Below are 22,899 nucleotides of genomic sequence, written 5' to 3'. Positions count from 1 at the left end.
AAGTGTACTGGATTTGAAACCGTTAGTCTCTCAGTGATTCTCTGTTGAAGGTATGTTCAGATGTGATGTGGCATTACATTTCACTGAGACCTAATCCTCATGAGTCCAGAAAGCTTTGGTAATTTTTTATAGTCTCAGTATATGGTATTATGGAGTGGGTCACTGCAGAGTTTGTTGTGTTTATGTGAATCTCACAGTCTGTTTTTTGTGAGGCTGAGAACTCCATATTTGTTAAGTATTTGTATCTCTCACAAACAGAGTTACTAGTAAGAGTTCATTACCTGTGAGCATAAGGCAGTTACTATAATGCCTGAGGATACCAAGTACTATGAGGCTGGAAACAGATGGAAAACAAGTGAGCTTACCTTCCATATTTGCGGAATTTAATTTAATTCAGAGAAGGCTGTAGTTGAGGTAGCTATGAGGTAAGATTATGTTTGCTGAAGAAAATTTGAGTAAGTGAAGTAATTTAGGATTATTTACAAATGTGATAAATCCAGAGCAGGGACGTTTAGCACAGTAGGGTTTGAGCTACGTACAGCAACTATGAGCTGGCTTGCATAAAGTAGTGCAGCTATGGACACATATATGTATCGGTAGTCTCTCTTACTGACAGGGTTAAAAAGAGTTAGGTTGTATTAGGTTATGTATAAATGAGATTGCTTGCATCTATGCAGAGCATGCTTGAAACCCACTGAGTGAAGAGTAGCTTCACATAATATAAAACAAACAGCGAAAGTGAAAGAACCAATGAAAAACTATAGCTATACAAAGCTATAGGTCTATCAATTGCTCTCCTGCCACCAGAAAAAACATTATTGCATTACTGCATCTAAGATGGCCCACACACTAAAAAATGACTGTTAACTGGAACTTTTAAAACCTTGGGAAAAAACCAGAGAAAAGTAACAAAATGCAGCAAACAATAACAGAAAACCACTGTGAAGCAGTGCACCAATAAAGTAATTATTTTAGCTGTAACTCTGGATTCAGATAAAACTGAGAAAAACGCAGTAAAATTACAAAAAACACTTTTAAAGCAATGAACATCAAGATGACTATTAAATGCAAATGAATAAATGTACTTTCCTCCTTTGATGATATAAAATGAAGTAAAAAATGACAGTTTTCTTACTTTTCAGCATGTGCACAGGAGCACAACATATTGCAGTCTTAGAATAAACACAGTCGTGGCGAGCTGTTCCTCACAATATAAAAGCAAACAGAGAAAGTGAAGCAACCAATGAAAAAACTGCTATAGCTCTAACAAGCAGTTCTAGATTCTCAGAAATTGCAGCAGATTCAATTAATAAAATGGTACACATCACTGGAGATATGTAAAGTTAAAAGTATGATGTCGGTCACCAATGCCCAATGTCAGTCTACAAGATCTTCCCTGATCACTGTTATACTTACCTGAAAGTTATGATAATACAAACAAGACTATTCAGCTACAGACCAAAGAGAATGGTTATATTTTATATGAATCATAGAAGAATCTGGACTTTTGCAAAATGACTTATACAAAAGCAACACTAACCCTGAGGCTGCTACGTCAGTTCACCACTGCATGAGCTCTAATCTCTGTGAGAATTTACAGAAGTAATTTCAGAGCTGCTTAAAACAAACCTCTTTTTTACTCAACTGTACAACTGTTACAAGTTTTCATTTCATTTATAAAAAATATTGGATTCTTTTGTCTATGAGATTTTGATAATTGAGTTGGCTTAGAGGATAAAAACAATGATATAGTTTAATGCTTAAAAGTGCTGGAGAAGTCAGTCCAGTCTGTAAAATGTTCAGCAAACAATTTCTACTGTTTAAAATTATTTTTAAATACTATTTAGATGTTTAAGATATTATTTATATATAACATAATCATTTAACCATTGAGAAGATGCTTGGGGTGGGGACTTGACTGACTGAGTCTTAATTTAGCTAAAGATGGAACTCATCAAACCCATTCTCTATTGAGCATGTGATGACATTATACTAATTATCTTTCTGTCTCCCCTCCTTTTCCATTTTACAGATTATTGCATGTAGTAGCTTGGACACTAGGATTACTATTCCTGTGGAACCTGTACTGATAATAAACTGAACAGGCTGAAGACAAACAGCAAGATAAGGTTAGATTGTTTACTGGTAACATTATAATCACCTTAATGCATGTTACTCTGGGTACTTGGGAAGAGGACTGCACTGAGGAAATTAAAGTAGTACCTCAGTTTTCCAGCATTTTTGCGCACAGTTTGGCTTAATCGCTAATACGGATCTTATTATATGTGACGTTTGTTTTCATAATTTGTGGTTTTATAACTTAATTCAAGTATCTTACACTAGTAAATATTTGAGTGTTTTCTAGTATTAAGAGTATTGTTGCTGTTACTAAATGTGCACCTTTGGGACCTATGGAAAGCTTGGATAAAAAGTTGGAGAGAGTGATGACAGAATTAAACATTAAATGAAATTATGCATGTGGAACATGAATGGATTTACCAACACATTACGCCCTTGGATTGTGGCTTTTGCAGAAAACACACTTGAATGAGCAAGAACATAAAGCATGAGTTAAAATACAAGGTCGAAGAGTCTGTTCTTCCTGTAGGGGCAAGAACATGGGGGAGGGGTGAGTTTAGTAAGTATATGTCGTTTTACAGTTAAGGAAATATTAACTGGTGAAAATGGCTATTACATAGGAATGAGGGGCTTCACATTAGGTTTACAACTTGAAGGCTTTAGTATACATTTTCCCCTAGTGTTGTGGTGATGGAATTCAGGAAATAAAAGTGCTAGTTGCAATTTAAGAATGGTTAGTACTTTACTGACTGGAACTTAGTGACAAGCCCATAAGAATATGTAAGAAGGTCTTGGGGTAGAAAGGTTCCAAAACTAGGAACAAACGTCAGGGCTTACACTAACACTGTGACTGGGCTATATTGCTACTACTACAGGTCAAACTCTCCAACATGCACATTACTCAGAAATGTAGATCAACCTCTAGGACAGATATAATTGTTTTAGCTGATCATGCATCTGTAGTATGAGTTACTGCACATCCTGCTAGGATTACTGATAATGTTCTTTTAAAATGTCATTTATGAATGCCTAGGCAATTTCTTACTGTAATTAAGGATTCCCAAATTATTTTAAAAAACAAAGCTTAGAAAACTGGTAAGAAAATTGTGCAAATATAACAGAGAAGATTAATCATAATTTGCTAATAAAGAGGTAACAAAAAAAGCAAAACAAGAGGTGAAGTAAGAAGTAAAGCAATATACTGACACAAAATCTGGATGAAGACTGGGGAGGTTCTAAAGGAAAAGAAAATTATATTAGAATTAATAGATAATCAGTAAAGCAGGTGAAAGATTGATAATGACAGTGATACTGATAAGCAAAGTGAAGTTGAGACAGTGAAGCATGAAAGTAAAGGTATTTCATAAGAAATACCTGAACATATACATAGGTATAATTATCTGGAATACCAAATGATTTCAGCAATCAGTCTGAGGTAATAGGACCCCCAAAGTTGCAGGAGGACTGAGGTTTAAGGCGAGATGATCCCTGATTATAGATCTTGTAAGGATGTTGGACATGTTTAGAGAGTAGTATCTAAATGGAAGTAAAATATATAGAGTTAGAACTATACAACAGCTGTGAATCTATCAGAAATAATGGTAGAGCATTCAAATGTGTTGCTGTCCCCTACAATGGATGAAAAAATTTGGAATGTAATGAAAAATCAAGTGCTGGGCTCCCTACAGAAAAATGGAAATGAGCCAAAGAAAAGGTGATTCTTTTGTGCATATCCACAATCACCCCAAGGTCCGGTGCACAAACGGTGTCATCAAGGATGTGTATCTCACTTCTGTTGGTGACATAAGCCCTCAAGACTGACCTGCTCCCTAGAAGCCGGTGCTCCTGTTGGATCTTTGGTTTCCACCTGGGAACCTACAGCAGGAATGGGTGCCTGTACATGCATCCCTTCCCCTGAAAAGAGGACAGATGGTAAAGCTGCAACACTCCTTTCTTCCTCAGTGCCAGCTCCAACAAGTTCCTTGAGCTGCTATTTAAACTTGGATCACTAAGGTCGTAGTCAGAGCTTTACCCTTCTATGCCAACTGAGTGAGCTAGACATATGGTGGGCTGATGAAAACATTGGAAGTGGCTTTTGAAAATGAAAAGTGGTAAAGTTCTGTCATTATATTCTTTAAATTACCACTGTCCTTGTTGCTATACGAGTTTCAAGTCTTTACAGCCAATACTCTGGACTATCTTTTAAGTACAGTTAAAAATATGCTGATAGATCTTAATTGGGAAGGGGGTAGGTCTGCAGTATCCTGGGACAGGCTGATTTTTGACAAGGAAAAAGAAGTGGATTAGGTATTCCAGATCCTTATTTGAATGAGATGTGGTCTACACAAAGATCTCATATTTACTACAAATATAACCCTAAAGGATGAAATAGAAATACTTTATTAGAAATAATGAAGAATTTTCCAAAAACGATTGTTTAGGTCCTGTTTTGTATCAAGGAGAGAGCCCCCTCCCCTTATTGCCAAAAGTGAAAGATAAGGACGCTGCCAAAATTGATACATGTAGTCAAATGTGGTTTTGTTGAGGACAGGCAAACATTTGACATTAATAGAACAATGATGATCCAAGGGGAAACAGAATGAAAGAAAATTCTGCTGTTGTTGGTGGGTCTTGATGCAAAGAAAGCATTCAGCAGAGTAAATTGGATTTTTATGAAAAGGGCAATAGAACTATTTGCATTTCCTGATACAATAATAAAATGAAGTTATGTCTTACCATAATGTTCCATCTGTATTGTTCATCTTCTTTCATTCATCACTGATGGGTTCGGTTCCAAGCCCTCAGAACCGAGTCGCCCTTTTTACCAAGCTCACGCCAGCCAAAAACTCTTGAGTTAAGCTTCTACCCAGAATGCCCTTCTCCATTACCTCAGATCGAGTTTGCTAAAGATAGAGAAGTAAAGCCGAGGCCACTTCTGCGCAAATACCCTAGGACACCACTTGGACTCAAAGCATCCCCCAGGAGCCTTTGGAGGGGGAAGGAGGCTGGGAAGTGATGAACGAAAGAACAACAACACAGGTGGAACATTATGGTAAGACATAACTTCTTTATCTGATGCTGTTAATCTTCTTTCCATTCATCACTGATGAGACAGAATCACAAGCTACCTTGAGGTCCACAGGCGGCCCTTATGGAAGAACATTCCTGAGTACCACTGAGCCAAAGGCAGCTCTCCCTCTGGAGACCAAGTCCAATTTGTAATGACTGATAAAGGTATGAGGCCTAGCTCAAGTGGCTGCTGCGCAAATGTCATCCATGGAAGCCCTGGAATGGACAGTTACAGATGTTGCCATAGATCTAATGGAGTAAGTTTTAAACTTTTGGAATCGGTCCTTTTATGAGGGAATAGATGAAATGTATGCAGTCCCTTAGCCATTTTGATAATGTAACCTTGGAAACAGCATTTCCTATTCTGGGTCCAGAAAAGGAAATGAAAAGCTGCTCAGACGTACGGATAGGTTTGGTCCTGTCTAGGTAAAATCTCAGTTGCCTATGTACATCCAAAGAGTGTAGGCAGTACTCTCCTTTATTGGAAAAATTTGGAAAGAACACTGGTAAGTCGATGGTCTGGTTAATGGAAAATTCAGAAACAACTTTGGGAAGGAAGGATGGCTTCGTCTGAAGTGATATTCTGTCTTTATGGAAGACCAGACAGGGCCTCTTGATACACAAAGCCTGCAGCTCCAAGACCCGTCTGGCTGACGTGATGGCTACTAAGAACAAGGATTTCCAGGACAAAAACTTTAGGTCACACTTCTCTGCGGATTCAAAGGGTTTTTGAGTCAAAAACTGACGGACTAAAGTGAAGCTCCATAGTTCCACAGGCTGTTTGATGGGAGGCCTGATATGAGAGTTTCCCTTGAGAAAGGCTTTGCATAAACGTAAAGAGATTAGAGGGGTGCCATCTATACCACTTTGGAAATTAGAAACTGCCGCCAGGTGTACTCATACTGTAGAGGCAGAGGCTCCATTATCAAAAAACTTAGCCAAATATTGCAGCACCACAGACACTTGAGCCAAATACGGATCTAGCATGTTATCCTTAGACCAGATAGAGCACCTTTTCCATTTATCCTGATATAGTCTTCTGGTGGATGGTTTATGAGAGGCCAGAAAGATGTCTCAAACAGGTGAGGTGAGATTAGCTTGCCTGGCAACTAATGGAAGTGGAGAAACCAAGCTGTCAGCTTGAGACTGGACAGATTTGGGTGGCTCAACCCTTGGGGGTGAGTAATCAGATCTGGAAGAGGGTCCAGAATCCACAGCAGGTATACTAGGTGAGGCCGAAGGAAGGGGAACCAAACTTGTCGAGGCCAGAATGGAGCTATGAGGATCACCTTGCATCTCAACTGAAGAGCTTTCTTTAGAAATTGTGGAATCAGGGGAATGGGAGGATAAGCATAAAGAAGTCCCGTGGGCCAATCATGGATTAGACTCTCCCTCGGGGACTCACGCTCCAGTGGAAACAGGGCAAAATAGCTGCTGCACTTTTTCGATGGGGAGGCGAAAAGATCGCAGCAAAGCTGGCTCCAGTGGCTGAAGCTTTCTGTCGCCACCTCGGGAATGAGGGACCACTCGTGAGGCAGGAGGATGCATCTGCTCAGTTTGTCCGCAATTACGTTGGAGCTCCCCAGGATATGCGTTATCAGAAAGCAGTTGGAAGCTATCGCCCACTGCGAAATTCTAATGGCCTCTCGACACAGGGGGTAGGACTTGGTTCCTCCTTGCTTCTTGAAATACCAGCCCACTGACATGCTGTCTGACTAAATTGCAATTGTCCCAGAAGGGAGAACCAAATGAAAAGCCTGCAACGCTAACAGCATTGCTCTCAGTTCCAGAACATTGATATGCAGGTGGGCCTCTGAGGTGGACCATGCGCCTAGGATGGTCTTTCCCTGGAAATGACCCCCCCCCCACCCGATCAGAGAAGCATCCGTGGTCACAATGGCCCAGGGCTGAGGAGACTGAAATGGGCGACTCCAAAGTTCTGTGTCTGGCCTCATCCACCAAAGGAGGTCCTGTTTGCAAGAGTTGGTTATTTGAATCTGGTAACTGAGGGGGTGATAGTTTGGGAACCACTGACAAAGAAGGATCCACTGTAGGATCTGCATGTGTAGCTTTGCTAGGGGCACTATTGGAATTGAAGCTGCCATAGATCCTAGGGCCTGAAGATCTTCTCTTGCTGAAACCTTTGTTTGACAGAGTATCACTCAAAGCTGGAGCCTCAATCGCTGGAGTCTGTGACTGCAGAGTGACACCAGACAGCACTGGGTATTGACACTGCTCCAATGAATTCTATTTGTTGTGTAGGAGTAAGGTTTGATTTTTCCCAATGTACTGTTATTCCCAAAAAGTTTGCCAGAGAGAGGATATAATGCAGTATTGTTACCAGAAGATGCTCGGTGGGGGCACTGAGGAGCCAGTCATCCAAATAAGGAAACACCCGGAATCCTTGTAGTCTCAAGTTGGCTGTGACCCCTGCCATGTACTTCGTGAACACTCTGGGGGCTGTAGAGAGACCGAACAGCAAAGAAGGAAATTGATAATGACTGGCCCCTAGCTGAAAGTGAAGCAGACTCCTGGAACATTTGTCCATTTTGATGTGATAATGCGCAACCCGGAGATCTGTTCAGCACATCCAATCGCATTCCCTTAAAAAAGGGAGAATGGAGTGAACCGTGACCATCCAGAATTGGTTTGGGTGACAGACTTGTTTAAGCTGCTGACATTCAAAATGGGTCTCCAGTCCCCTGTCTTTTTTGGCACCAAAAAGAATCCTGAGTAGAATCTGGATCTGAGTTGGTCTGGTGGGACTGGTTGGATATATCTTTTTTGAGACAGCTTTATTATCTCTGAAGCTGCTTCTTCCCTTTGACTGGGAGGAACATCAGGAAGCTTTTTTGGAAGATTTGGTTGACAAGAAAGGGGAATGGTGTAACCTCTGGTGATTATATTCTGCACCCAAAGAACGGTGATAATAGATTGCTAGGCAGCTTGTTGCAGAGAAAAATGACCCCCGACTGCTTCCAGAAGTAAGCAATTGGGCTGCTCTTCAGGAGCGTGGATAAGGTTGTCCAGAGAAAGAGTCCCTGGAGCCTTGGTTACAAGGACCCCCTCTGCCTCTATAGGGGCGTCTTCTGGAATTGTTACCCCCCCTGCCCCTGGGGGTATCCTCACCATGTGCAGCACGGAAAGGATCCCAAGTCCCTATAGTGTGTTTGCTATAGGAGTCGCTAGTGTTCTTTGCCTGCACATACTCCCACTCACAGGGACGCTATCGGCCATGTCCCGTCCTCATCTCCTTATACACCGCAATTGGTGTTCTCAGCTGTTGTAGCGCACTAAAGACGATCATCGTCTAGTTTGGAGCGCACTGTTTATGTACTGGTCAAACGGTGCTACAAATTGCCTTCTTTATGCTGGTTTATTGAATTTTTAATGCTAATAATGCCTATTAGTTGCTGCATTGTTAATTTCTGGTGCGTACTGCGTAACTGCTTTTAGTAAACGATGTTGAAGTATAAACTGCTTCTTAATCTCATGGTATGTTGTTTTCTAGCTGTGATAAGTATATTAGCAGCTGTTTTGTGAAGCATATTGGTTAACTTATTCTGAAAACAGTATCCCCATTTGGAACACGCTAATTGTCCACGTGCATGTTAATGTAACACGCCATCTTCACAAGCGTTACAGAGCATACGCAACAAGACTTGCACCTATCTATGTTGATGTCTGCTATTTGACTGCTTTGCTATTTTAGTGTGTACTGATTTTATGACTGCTTTTTTCCCCTTCCTATATCATGTGTATAGACTTTTTTACTATTAGTAAATTGAATATGGTTTTTTGTATGTAACTGTTAGTGGTATGACTGCCCTTTCTGTTCTCTACTAGATTTATTGTATGTCCTTTCTCTCTCACATATGATTAGTACTGCCTTGGAGTCAAGGTGTGTTACCATTACTAAACCTCTACTTCTCTCACATTTCTCTGTTTTCTAGCATTATACCCCTGAATTACCCTTGTGACTCGCCTGGGTGGACAAATTTAAGGTTCTTCTATTAATCCAAACTACTGGAGCAAAAGTAACTTTTTCCTGCCTCACTCCCTTTTGAAAGTGAACCAAGAGGAATACTAGGAAGTATGTGTATTGGCTGCCAGACCTTTAATTATACAAATGTTTAAGACTTGCTAGCTGCTTTAACGCACTCCCTGCCAGGATAGCCAGCAGCCTAACCCCCTGTATCCCAGCATCTCTGTTCTTCTACTCACTCTACCTCCCTTCTTCCTTCAGTCCAAATTGTCCCAGGAAATTCCTAGTGGATTAAGGTGCATTCTGCTTTTGTCTACTAGGTGGCATCCTCCCTTGACTGAATAGACTTTATTTTACTCACCTTTTTATTCTCACTGAGCTATAACATTTCTTCTTGCCACCCTATCTCTCCTATACTCTTGGTCTCTCTACACTTCTAATCTTTCCTTTTCTCACTCCCGCTCCTATTCTCTCATAACAACTCTTCACAAGTATCCAGGCCCCCTCTACGTACCCTTCTGCACACTCACCCCACTGCAAACAACATTCAACTGATTGTCTCTCGAGCCACTCCATCCTCTCTGGCTCTTCATGGGCAGCTCACTCCGCTCCCCTACCCTGCCCCAATTCCCACCCACCCCCAGCACGTCTACATTTATCCCTCCAACACCACTCCCACTTCCATTCTACTCCAATCAGTTATCATACCTCCTACCACACCTTCCCTTTTTCCCGCCAAAACCAACTGTCACTCCACCCCCCACCTCAACTTATTAACAAACCATACTCCATTCTCTCCTCTAGACCACACCCCTCTATAACTAATACTACTCTCCCTACTACTAATATAACTTTCACTTTCTCTATACATAACTATCTCCTATATACCATTCTATACCATTTCCATCACTACTCTACTGTTACTCTTCCATATCATGCTCTCTAAATACTCCATCTCACTTTCACTACTTCTTCTCTTCTCCTCATCCTATCTCCACTATCTCTCCCAGCCCACTACCTCCTTCACCTTCAAATCCTTTCACATAACTAACCACCACAACTCACCTCAGTTACAACCATACTCACTTATTTCCCCCTAGTTATACCCCTCAGACAACCTCCTTCTTTATCGATATAAACTTCTCCCATCACACAATATCCATTCCCATGACTACCAATAAAACCCTCCATTTTACATTAATCCCCAATCTCACAACCTTACTATCTATCCACCTAAACTACTATATACCACACCTGATTGGTACTCTCTTATCAGGTGACATCCATCCCAACCCAGGCCCTGCCACTATATCCACCACTACTAAATCCTTATTATTCACTTCCTTAAATCCACAAAGTATCCTTAACAAAGTTCCAAACCTTCATGCTTGGCTAATACACAATAAACCTGACATCTTGACTATTTCTGAAAGCTGGTTAAAACCTCATATTAAGGACTCTGAAATTATTCCCCCTAACTACTCCATCATAAGAAAGGATAGACCTCTAAAAAAAGGCGGAGGAGTAGCTCTCATATATTCCTCCTCCCTAGTAGTTACACCCTACAACAAACCTATCCCACATTTTAACAACGCTGAACTTCTTACTCTACTACAGATCAATAATCACAAGCACATATATATAGCTCTCCACTATATCCCACCAGGAGATAATATCTCTACACCTGAACTTATACTCTGTTGGCTTTCTAGTAACATTAGTAAAAACCATAATCCTTGGAGATGTAAACATTAACTGGGCCCTTATCCAGGCTCCTGCAAACACCACCAATATCAACCTCTACAATTTCTCTCAACTAATCAACTTGCCCACTCACCCTGCCAAAACCACCTCTAATGGGAGCATATTGGATTGGATTCTAGTCTCTCATCCCCACTATTTCACCAACAGCGGCATCCTTCCCGACCCTCTAGGTGACCACCACCCACCTTTACCCACAGACTTCCCACTATCCTTCAACGGACCTACAACATCATTACAATCCGGACCGAAAAAGTTCAACCCAACAACCTTTTCAAACTCACTAAAAGCAGTAAATTGGACTTGTCTAAAAACACTACCTCTAGACAATGCTGTCTCATATTTTAACTCAACGTTCTTAAAATACTGATTCCCAAGCTCCCTACGGACTAAAGGAATAAAAACTAAGGCAGCCCCTTGGGTATCTGAAACTAGTCTTTCTACCATGAGACAAAGAGACAAAGGATGGGCACGCTACCAAAACATAAGGCAACCCCACTCCTTAACGAATACAAATGCTCCACAATAAAGTTAAGAAACTCATCTCTTCTGATAGACAAAATTACTACTCTACACTCCAAAACCAAAACAAAAACAACCCTCAAAAATTCTGGAAAGGAATCTCCACTCTCCTCCACCCCAGTAAACCAGATACTCCAAACCCAGATCCAAATGCTCCAGAACTAGATTTAGCCACCCAATTCAATTCCTTCTTTATTGACTCTATTTCCAAACTAACCTCCTCTTTCTCTATTTCTTCCCTTCATCTAACACCCCTTCACCCACCCCCAGTATCTCTTCATCCACACCGTACTCTACACCCACTAATCCCACTATACCCCTTTCTACACAAATTCCATCCTCATCTATACCACCCCAAAATTCAACACCCCATGACTGCACTCTCTTCACTTTAAATCCCATTCCTACTGCTACCATCAAGAAACTCCTTCAGAAATTGAAACCATGTACCAATGCTCCTGATAATATCCCTTCTTACTTTCTTGGCATCGCTATGAAAGTCTTGCCTACCCCATCAGCATCTTAATTAACCGCCTCCTTCAAGAAGGCTCAGTTCCCCAAATCTGAAACAAGCATATATCATACCATTACACAAAGGTGGTAACAATAACAACATTACTAATTTCCGTCCCATAGCCATCCTGTCCCCCATTGCAAAAATCCTTGAAAAATGTGTACAACTCCAACTCCTCCTCATCTCCTAGACAACAATCTTATCACCCCCACACAACACGGTTTCAGACCTAATCATAGCACCATGACTGCCCTTCTCTTCTTCCTTGAAATCATCAATAAAGCCCGTGACTCAGGACAAATCGTTTCCACCATACTCCTTGATCTTTCTAAAGCTGATACTATCTCTCACAGCCTGCTCTTAACTAAACTCTCCAAACTCTACCTATCCTCCTCATCTTTGAACTGGTTCTCTAGCTATCTTTCCAACAGAAATCAAGCTGTAAAGTGGAAAAAAGCAACTTCCTCCTTCCTAACTACCCCTACCAGAGTTCCACAAGGCTCCATACTGGGTCCTCTACTCTTCAATATCTTTATTAATGACTTCCACAAAGCTATCCCTTTCTCCAGCATCATTCAATATGCTGATGATTCTACTATCATCTGCTCTGCCTCTTCTATCCCCACCCTACAAAAACTTACTCAAGACGCTTTTCTTCCACAGAGCAATGGATGCTTAGCAATCATCTAGCTCTTAATGCCACCAAAACCAAATTAATGTTATTTACCCTCCAAACTCACTCCCCCAACATGAACTCATTCTTAATTACCAGTCAAAATAACTTACCTCTCGAAATAGTATCAGACACCAAACTACTGGGGTTCAAATCGACAACCAACTAAAATTCAATTCCCACCTACAAAAACATCAAAAAACACATCAAAAATTGGTATGCTGTATAGACAAAATGCCTACCTTACATCCACCACTAAAACCACTCTAGCTACTTCCTTTCTTATCCCTCCTTCTATATGGTGGCCCACTACTTACTAATCTTCAGTCCTCATTAAAAAAACAGCTCACTTCATGCTATAATAAAATTGCTAAATTCGCCACCGCTCAAAGGTCTTCCACTCACCATTGTCTCTCCCTCCATAAACTAAAATGGTTAGAACTTCCCAACTATCTTACTTACACTCAACTAACTCTAGCCCATAAACTGATCCTAAACCCCTCCAAGTGTCCCTCCCTTGCTTCTGCCCTTAAAATGCACCTACCAAATAGAGTGCTAAGGTCTAATAATCAAAATTTACTAGAAGTGCATAAACCCACTCATCCCCCAGGCAAAAACCTCCTTTCCTTCAGTCTCGCTCACCTCTGGAACTCTCTACCACCTAACATCCGCATTACCTCTAACCACTCTACCTTCAAGAAGTCACTTTTCTTACACCTAGCATCTAAATGGGAATGCTCTTGCTCCCACCCCTCATAAACAACTCTACTAAATGCCCTTAAATACCTTAATCTACCTTATTCACCTTCTATGTTTGTTCATTAATCTGCAATTATGTTTTGCATTTTGTTCCTTCAATTGCATGTACCAAGGCTTTTACTGTCTAATTGTCATTAATCTGCAATTATGTTTTGCATTTTGTTCCTTCAATTGCATGTACCAAGGCTTGTACTGTCTAATTATAACGACTTTATTTTTTGCTACTTCAATGTATCTAGTAATTACTATCAAATGTTAATGTATATCTATTTTCTGTTTTGGAGCTTTTCTCCCCAGGACTCCATTGAAAACGGGTTCTTCTAGGCCCAATGGACTATCCTGGTAAACCAACTGCAATAAATAAATAAAAATAAATAAATAAATAACTAAATAAAGTTTTTTTGTGCCACATTTTCCCACTCCTCTGATTCCTGCAGAAGGTATGCTGAGGACTGGAAAATCTTAGGTCTACAGCAGACAGGGTCTTTCCATCTTGGTCACACCTGGCTAGCATGCCCTTCACTTTGGAGCCAAAAAGGGATGATGCTTCGATGGGAGAATTCAAAAAGGAAGACTTGAAGGGGTCCGTTAGGTCACAAATGTGCATCAAGGCATGACGCCTCTTGACAATGTCCAAACCCGCTGCTCTAGCCGCCCCTTCAGTTGCACGTGAGAGCAATCTCATGGATGAATTGGATATCGATTCCAGGGTTGCGAGCTGCAATGCCACTTTGTCCCTGACCTCATCAGACAGCTGTCCTGCGAGTGTCCCAGAGTTCGGAGATCAAGTCCCTCTGGAGCCTCGTAAAATGTGCCAAATAGTTCAGGGACTGTATAGCAAAGGTCCCTGATGCAAACCTCACTTCTCAAGTCTGTCCACTGCACGGGACTCCCTGCTGGACAGGTGGATAGTGGGACTTTACTCAGCCAAGTCCTTTTTCGTAGCCGCCACCACCATAGCATCAACTGGTAACCCTCTGGACCAATGCAGGTTCTCCTTGGGAGGGGAAAGAATTTTGTCAGGTCTCTGAGGGATTGCCTGAATGGAATCAGGGTTCTTCCAAGTGCACTGCATGATGAGCTTGTCGGCTGGTGGGGACACCCAAGAGGTAGAAGGCCAGGAGTGGAAAAAGCCTGCAGAAACATGGACTCCTCAGACAAAGGGTTGGAAGACTTCCAGTCACCTCTCTGTTTTAGCATTTCCAGGATGTCTCCAAAGGAGACTTCATCAGGAGGTGACCGTGGGGACCCTTCACCATCATCGTAATCCCTGTCTTCCATTAAGGACTCCTCGGGTGAGTCCAAGTGCTTCCTCTTGCACGTCCTCTTTCGAGGGGTCTCTTCAGTGGGGGTCTCTGAGGAGGACTTGGAAGAGGGGGTACCCTGAACAGGGGTGTTCTGCAGCTTCTCTGCCTGGTGCCCTGGGGGGTTGGTCTGTGGCAGCTGTAGCTCAGGGGGCAAAAACTGGGGTTCCGATATCAAAGGAGTGCTTCCAGAAGCGAGAGCCCTCTCCATCGCGTGGAAGGTAGGTCCGACCGAAGAGAGATGGGAGCCCGGAACCGAGAAAGATAACCTCGGGACCAGAGTCACACCCCACTCCGACAAACCTGCCCCAATAGATGGAGCCTCAAGCAATATCGGTGCGGACGTGGCTATCGGCACCAAGGACGGAAACGAGGACAAACACAGCTCTGTGTCCCGGGCCGAGGTGTCCACCCCCCCAATCCACAGATTGAGGAAAGACTGGTTCCTCCAGAGCTGAAGACCAAAGAGACAAACCCGGAGCCTGGGTGAGATCCACTGTAGGCGCCGGGGTGATGGGTTCCAAGAATGAATTCGGAAAAGAAGGCTTCTGAACCGAAATGGTTGGAGGAGTGTGAGAAGGAGTCTGTGGAGAAACCAACCCAAGTCCTGCAGGCGAATGGGTCTTAGAAAGTGTGGGTATCCCCCTGGCTGCCAACAGCTGGTCCACAAGACGCACCACGTTGTGGTCTGACAGGCTCCTAGTGGATACTCCGGATGGAGAGTTAGGTCAGTTAATGAATGGACTATACATCTGGCCCAGAAATGGATCTACAGAAGGGGAGTATCTAGTCCGTGGTGCAAGGTCTGCCGGCATGAAGTCTTAAGTTTCGAGACTGGAAGTAATAGGGTCAAATCCAACTTGATCGGAAAAACTCTCAGTGCCGAAGTGGTACTCAGAACTGAAACGGTCGGTTCCAAAATCGTAACTGACGAAGGTATCGAAGGTGTGCTCTGAGCCATAGTGGCCACAGGTGCTGATGTTGAAGTAGGCATAGTAAGGTCTATTATCGGTGCCGGGGGCAGGACCAGTGCCGAAGCTGGCAACAGTATCGTAGGTTTCTAGATGCTCAGAGCCGACAAAGACGGAGCCGTAGAGGCAGATTTATGCTCCGAGGACAACTTTCGAACCTTTGATTTTACAGGCTTACCCTCTTCACCCGATGGTAAGGAGGGAACCGAGTGGGACGTCTTTTTGTCTTTTGTAGGAGGGGTTGAGACCTCCATCGTAGAAATGGCCTGTGAGAAGGTAGACTTAAGTAACCCTTTCAGTATCAGTTTATTTTTGCACTCATTAAGAGTGCGTTGACTGAAACTCTGACAAATGTCACAAGGAGGCTGCACCGAAAGATGGGGCACCCCCAAACAGTATACACAATCATCATGAGAATCACTATTAGGTAACTTGCCATTACATGAAGCACAATGCTTAAAACCTGAAGTACCTTTTTTATCCGACATCTTGATAGAGAGACACCACAGGCAAACAGTATAACCAGTCAGAACTAATAAGTCAAACACAGTTCAAAAATGTCACACAGTTGTATCACTATACAGATATGTATACATACAACAGAAACACCTTACTGAAACAAACCTAACAGCTAGAAAAGAAAGAAAAATACCAGCTATGGTATTGAAGGAACACCACAAAGGTAAGGGAGGAAAGGCCATACCAACAACGGTACTTGAAAGTTTACCAACGGTAATAACTGGTACGGCAGAGAAGAAAAATCAAGGTCTGAATGAAGAAAACACACTAGAAATACTAATCGCTCAGTAAAAAAGGAAGATATCAAAAGTTTTCCACACAAATTATCAAATAAAGTTCCACTTAGCTGAGAGCTCAGCTGAAACACGGCTATGCGGCAAACGAGATCTGAGGTAACGGGGAGAAGGGCATTCTGGGTAGAAGCTTAGCTCGAGAGTTTTTGGCTGGTGCGAGCATGGTAGAAAGGCCGACTCAGTTCCGGGGGCTTGGAACCGAACCCATCAGTGATGAATGGAAAGAAGATTAACAACATCAGATGGTTAATTATAAGGATATCTGAGGTATCGGAGGCAAAAATCAAAGTGAGAGGGTTCCTCTCTAAGTTGTGTCTGAACAGAAGAACCAGGCAGGAGTGTCCTCTTTCCCCTTTGTTACTTGCATTATATTTAGACCTACTGACAAAGTAAACAAGGGAGTCATAAATTCAAGGATATAATTGGTGTAGTATTCAAGAAAAGTTGGCTTTATTTGCAGATATTATTTTGTACCTGCTAAAACCAGAAAAGGGTATTTCACCATTAAGGAACATTCTGAGACAGTTCTGTTTTTTTTTTGGGGGGGGGGAGTATAAAATTAATGAAGATAAAAACAAAGGCTACAGCTATAAACTAGGTACCCACACACGAACTGGTTCAGCAATACCCATATTTATGGGGACATGATAAAATTAAGTATTTAGGAGTATGGGATAAAAAGGACACTTTTATGGCAGCTAAGGATATGTGAGAAGAGAATAAATTAATAATCATAGAAAAAGTGAGAAACAAAAAGCTCTTGCCTATGCATATGGATAGCAAGATACAAGCAGTAAAAACGTTTTATTCGCTTTAGTTTTATACACAGGTCAGACATATCTTTATCAACTAGAACAGAAGTTGTGAATAGCAATTAATAAAGAGTTGCAGGATATTATCTGGAAGGGGAAGAGGGCAAGAGTCAACTAGGATAAGTGGATCCTTCCAGTAGAACAAAGAGGTTTAAGATTACCCTATTTGAAGGGATATTTTAAAACTACACAGTTAAGGTTCTTATATATACTACAAACAGACAGCTAAAATTCAAAATGGAAAGGGATGATGATGAAGCACACAGAAAATTCAAGGAATAATGAGAAAGTGGGATTTTGGATGCAGATCCTAAAGGAGAATAACAGTCATACAGGATATGGCAGAAAGTATACTAAGAACTAAGCCAATACAGAAATAGAAAAAGAAAATTCTACTGATAAGGATGACTGCAATTAGAGCTACACAGAATAGGCAAGAGGGGACTGGAATTTACTGGAGGAGCCTGGTCAAGGAACCAAGGTAGCTGGAGCTAATAATTAGAGGGAAAGGTAATAGAATGAGAAGAGGCCAACATGACTACATGCTAGAGATTACTTTCCCTATAAGAGATTAATATCAGGGTATGGGCAAAAATAAAGGGATAGGTGAATCCTAAGTGAAAGACCTGCACTGGTTGAGTTTTTAGTTAAATCTAGAACAGAAGCTGCAGTTAAAATAGGGATAATTATTAGGGCATATAAAATATTACACAATAATTATAGGAATCAATCAGAGGAGGTCAGGAAAGATTGGGAAGACAGATTAGATAAGCAATCCACAAAGAAACAATGGCAGAGTATATATATGGCTCCCAAATATGCAAAGTCTGGAAGATTTAGGATTTTTTCTTGGAAGTGTTTGTATAGGTATTTTTATACCTAAGCAGACTCCAAATAATTTTTCCTCAGATAGATGGCAAATGTTAGAGGTGTAATGAGGAAGAAAGAAGTACCTGGAAGCATATGTCTTCAGAGTTCAATGAGTTGCCAGACTTTAAAACTGCCCTAGAGAGCACTCTGTTAAGAATACTGGAGTGATCAAATGAGTGTAAGTAAGGAAATGAGTTTTTGAGCTGGGATACAGGATCTGAATTGCCTAGACTTAAGGGCTTGTTAAGTTTAATTTGGGTAAATGCCAAAAAACAATTACTAGAAAATAGAAATCAATGTCTAAACCAACTACACTTGAAGTAGTGAATATTGTAACAGAAATAAAAGAACAGGAAGTGGGATCTTTAGAAAAGGGTAGGAGTAAACAACACAGAAAAAATGGAAATTGTGTGAACAATATATGCAGGAAAATGTTTTGGAGGAATGAGGTTTAAGAGAAGGTAGGAAATGAACAATTTATGTAATGTTGGATTGATTATATTGGACAGAACAATATATGTGATGTATAATGTTTGTAAATGTGAACTTGTTAATATTGATTTGATTACCTTAAATCTAAGTTTTCCTATATCACAAGTGAAAATTCAATAAATGCGTTTTTTTTGTTTTTGTTTTGTGTTTTATGTTTTTTACAAAAAAAAAAAAGGCGAGAGTTTCCACAAATAATAACAAAGGAGCTGGTTACAGTAAAGCAGTTAGTGAATAACAAAGAAAAGTAGCCATGGATGAATCTGTTTTTGTCTCCACAAATCTTGTGATTTTGGGGGGCAAGGATATGAGATTATAGAGGTAGAAGAAGGCTAAATCGGATGGCAGAAAAATGTAGATTTGGAAAAAAAAACGAACAAAACTTTGAAGTGCTTCTAATCAAAAAGCTGCAATGTAAACTGATAAAAGAAACAGTATGTCCCAATACATATGAAGTCCAGGCTAACACCACCACAAAATTTCTAGTAGTACGAACATATGCTGCAAGATTTTAAACCTCTCCAATGCATTACACAACTTTTCGTGCTGGTAGGAATGTAACAATGCAGCATACTGTAGTTTTTTTCTGTTTTTGTCATCTTTGTTACAAATTAGCAACATGTTGTCTATTCCTACTGCCACATTCCTATTTCAGAGAAAAAATGCACTCAGCATACAAGACTAGTAAGTCACAAATGTTGCAGCAGTACAACAAATGATAGGAAAAGAGAAGAATCTAATAATGATAAGTTCCTTCCTTGAATAGTTGAATACGCACAACTAAAATGTAAGGGGAAAATTATTTTAAAAATGCAGTATGGATAATTTCACTGAAACATATATAATGAGTTGTAACTAACTGCTTGATGATTCAGTAGATACCAGTGGCTACAGGATCATTTCTTAGGGCACAGCAGGGATCAGTACTTCAGAGGTGTTAATTACATGCAGCAAATGTATAAGGCATATGACAGCCAACTGCACGATGGGGTACAGTGACTTATTCCTCTACAAGTAAGGAAGGCCATTGGTTTATGTTTTGTCCATCACTGTACAGCTTATTTACCCCACACAGCTGTGTACAAAAGGTAAGCATTAGACGGTATATGCCTTGAAGTTACAGTAGAGCACATTTCCAGCACCTCTCTGTCAAACACTTTTTTCTGTGACCTAAAGCAATACAATAAGGAGAAAACATATATTAAACTCTTGCCTCGTCTTTCTGCTATCTGTAAGTACCCAGTTGACAGGTATTGCTCCATATCATGCTGAAATGCTTCTTCAAAGAACTTCTGCCGTTCTCGTAGCTTCATCTGCTGTGCATGTTCCATGTCTAACACTTTATGGGCATGATCTGCATCTAGTTCAACTGAAACAGAAGGAAATAAAAGAACAGCCATAAATGTCTGTATTCACTTCATACTTTCCACAACAAGTAAAGTTGTATTATGATTGCCCCCACTATATGTCATATGAGTTTTTTACTATTATGAGTCACTTGTGACTGTAAAATTGTGCAATAAGACTATACGAGTTTGGCACGTAACATAAGCAAGGGTTTGTGTTTGCAGAAAAAGATGTGGTTGTCTGCAATTATTATGTATGCATACTGTCAATTTTACTGCTATGAATTCACAGACCTATACGTTAATGTTGTTAATTCTTTTTCAGGATTACGTAATTCCTAACTTAAGCTAAAACGGGATGGAAATGTAAGGTGTAAATCCATGCAAACAAAATTAGAGGAAAAGAATAAAATGCCCTGAATAAATCCATGTGCATGGGTCACAATGTTTGCTTCCTGTTATGGGGCATACATTATAAATTTAATTTAACAACTCTGTTCTGCTCTGAATAACACAGACAAAAGGACATAATCAGGAAAATAATGTTTATGGAAGCTTTCTTCACAATACATTTAGAAGGGAGTCATTCAGCTACATGTTTGAGGAAATATTACCTTAATATAGTAACAAAAGCCAACTGTTAATGCTGACTCAAGGATACAAACTGACAGGAAATATTATCTGCAGCTCAGCACACTCATTTAATAGCAGGTCATCTTTCTGCCCTGGGCAGTATAAATATCCAGGCAACGAATGGCACTTACATAACAGCATGCCAACGATTTCACCTCCCTGTGCTTTATTTCCTAAAGCTATCATTATTCTACAGTTTGAACTTTCATGTCAGCTGTACTACACTACGAAGACAATGGAAGTGTGCAAAGATGTACAACTGCTTTTCAATAAAGATTTCATACTTCTTGATTACACTAAGCTTTGCTTCACAGACAAAATAAGAAAAAGAGACAACATCTATAGGCCATGCATGGTGTTCAAAGAAATATTTGTGCAAAACCAGTGAATTTCTTATTAAATAAGAAAATGAATCAAACTACAAGGAGATAATTATTTGGCATCAGTGTCATTTAAAAATAAGTCAGGCAGACAACTACAGAAACTGGCAGGCTACATCCTCTAGCAAGAGCATAGTAGAATATTATATGCTTAACAGCATGGCTGAAAACAAAAATGCTGACTTTGTGCAATGCGAAAAAGAAATGTAATATCCGGCAGTTCTTAAACACACACATGTGAGTTTGTGTGTGTGTGTGTGTGTGTGTGTGTGTGTGTGTGTGTGTGTGTAAATTCACTTTATCATTACAATGGAATTCCTAATACACTAAAGAATGTTTATGCATGCATGCATTTTTTTTTTATTTTATCATTATAATCTAAGCTGAAGAAAATATCTGTGTCTGTGTGTAATTATCTATATATTTACATATATGTAAATATGTGTGTGCGTGTGTGTGTGTGTGTATATATATATATATATATATATATATATATATATATATATATATATATACATATATATATATATATATATATATACACACATACACACACACACACATATATATATATATATATATATATATATATATATACACACACACACACACACACACACATACGTAGAGAGATAACACACTCATATTGCTAGATATGTGTGTGTGTGTGCATGTGCGTATATATATATATATACATATATATATATATATATATATATACACATATACACACACACACATATATATATATATATATATATATATATATATATATATATATATATATATATACAGGGTCTATATTAGTACAGTGAAAGTTTAGCTTGAACACCGAAATGTCGACAGCTAAACAACGAAAGCTTAAAACCGTGAACGGCCAGTTCAGCAAATATTTTCATAGGGAAAAAATTTGCTTGGCCATTATCGGGTATTTGCCCTTTTCCCCAATGTAGAGTGATCTCGGAGTTGGTATATTTAGTTGGGGGGGGGTGGAGGGGCAAAGCCCCCCACTTAATTAGGGTTTAAAAGTTTGTTTTAGTGTCCAACGGCCAAGTGAAGTTTTTTCCCTATGAAAAAGTGGCCGTTCGCGGTTTTAAGCTTTCGCTGTGTTCGACAAGCTAAGCGGTCAATTTTATAATATAAAGCCTATATATGTATATATGTATATACATATATATATATATATATATATATATATACACACATACATACACACACATATGAATGTCTCAGGAAATATTAAAAGCTCAAAAGGGCGATCATAAAAATCTTAGATCATTTTAGACCCTTCACTTTTTTCAGCAATAAAAAGTGCTCACTAACGTGTTTGCTCTTTTAAACTGCAACCATACACACATTATACCTATATACATTATATATATCTATAGATTATATATATATATATATATATATATATATACATATATATATATATATATATATATATATATATATATATATATATATAGTTTCATAGTATAGTACTAGGCTATCTGCCCTAGGGCATTTATAAGCCTAGCCAAAGTGTATGTGGCTTTTGCCACCCCATGTAATGATACAAAAGTGTACAAATTAAATTTAGTTTACTGTGTCTCTGTCTAGCAATGACACAGAGATGACCCCTGGGGTAAACCTACGATCACCCATCCATTCGTCCAGATTTCTCTTGAAGAGAGTCAGTGAGGGGCTCTGCCTAACATGGACAGGTATCCTGTTCCAGAATGCGGGAAGCCTCTGGGTTATGAATCTGTCCCTCCAGCATGTCCTATTCATATTTGTGCTGAGGTTTAGATCTTTAGCTCTCATGGCTCTGAAGGATTTGGATTTTTTGAGGTGGAGCATGTCCATTAATTCTGAATTGGACATGGCCTTGTACGTAAGGCACAGATCGCCTCTGTGCAGGCGGTATGCTACTGAATA

At 40.1% G+C, this 22,899-nt stretch overlaps 1 protein-coding gene across 1 annotated transcript in view; it reads right to left on the bottom strand.

The window, feature by feature from the left end:
- DTNBP1 (dystrobrevin binding protein 1) overlaps nt 1-22,899 on the bottom strand; it is a 2,114,168-nt gene that overhangs the window by 208,014 nt on the left and 1,883,255 nt on the right. The window contains exon 8 of the mRNA XM_044065204.1: nt 19,834-19,989. Coding sequence (XP_043921139.1) covers nt 19,834-19,989 — 156 coding nt within the window. The remainder of the gene's footprint in view (nt 1-19,833; nt 19,990-22,899) is intronic.

Source organism: Protopterus annectens, chromosome 3.part0 (assembly GCF_019279795.1).
Source record: "Protopterus annectens isolate FY-2018-M chromosome 3.part0, PAN1.0, whole genome shotgun sequence".
Classification (NCBI taxonomy): domain Eukaryota; kingdom Metazoa; phylum Chordata; order Ceratodontiformes; family Protopteridae; genus Protopterus; species Protopterus annectens.
The sequence above is the reverse complement of the archived record's forward strand: the minus strand, read 5'-3'. Positions and strand labels throughout refer to the sequence as shown.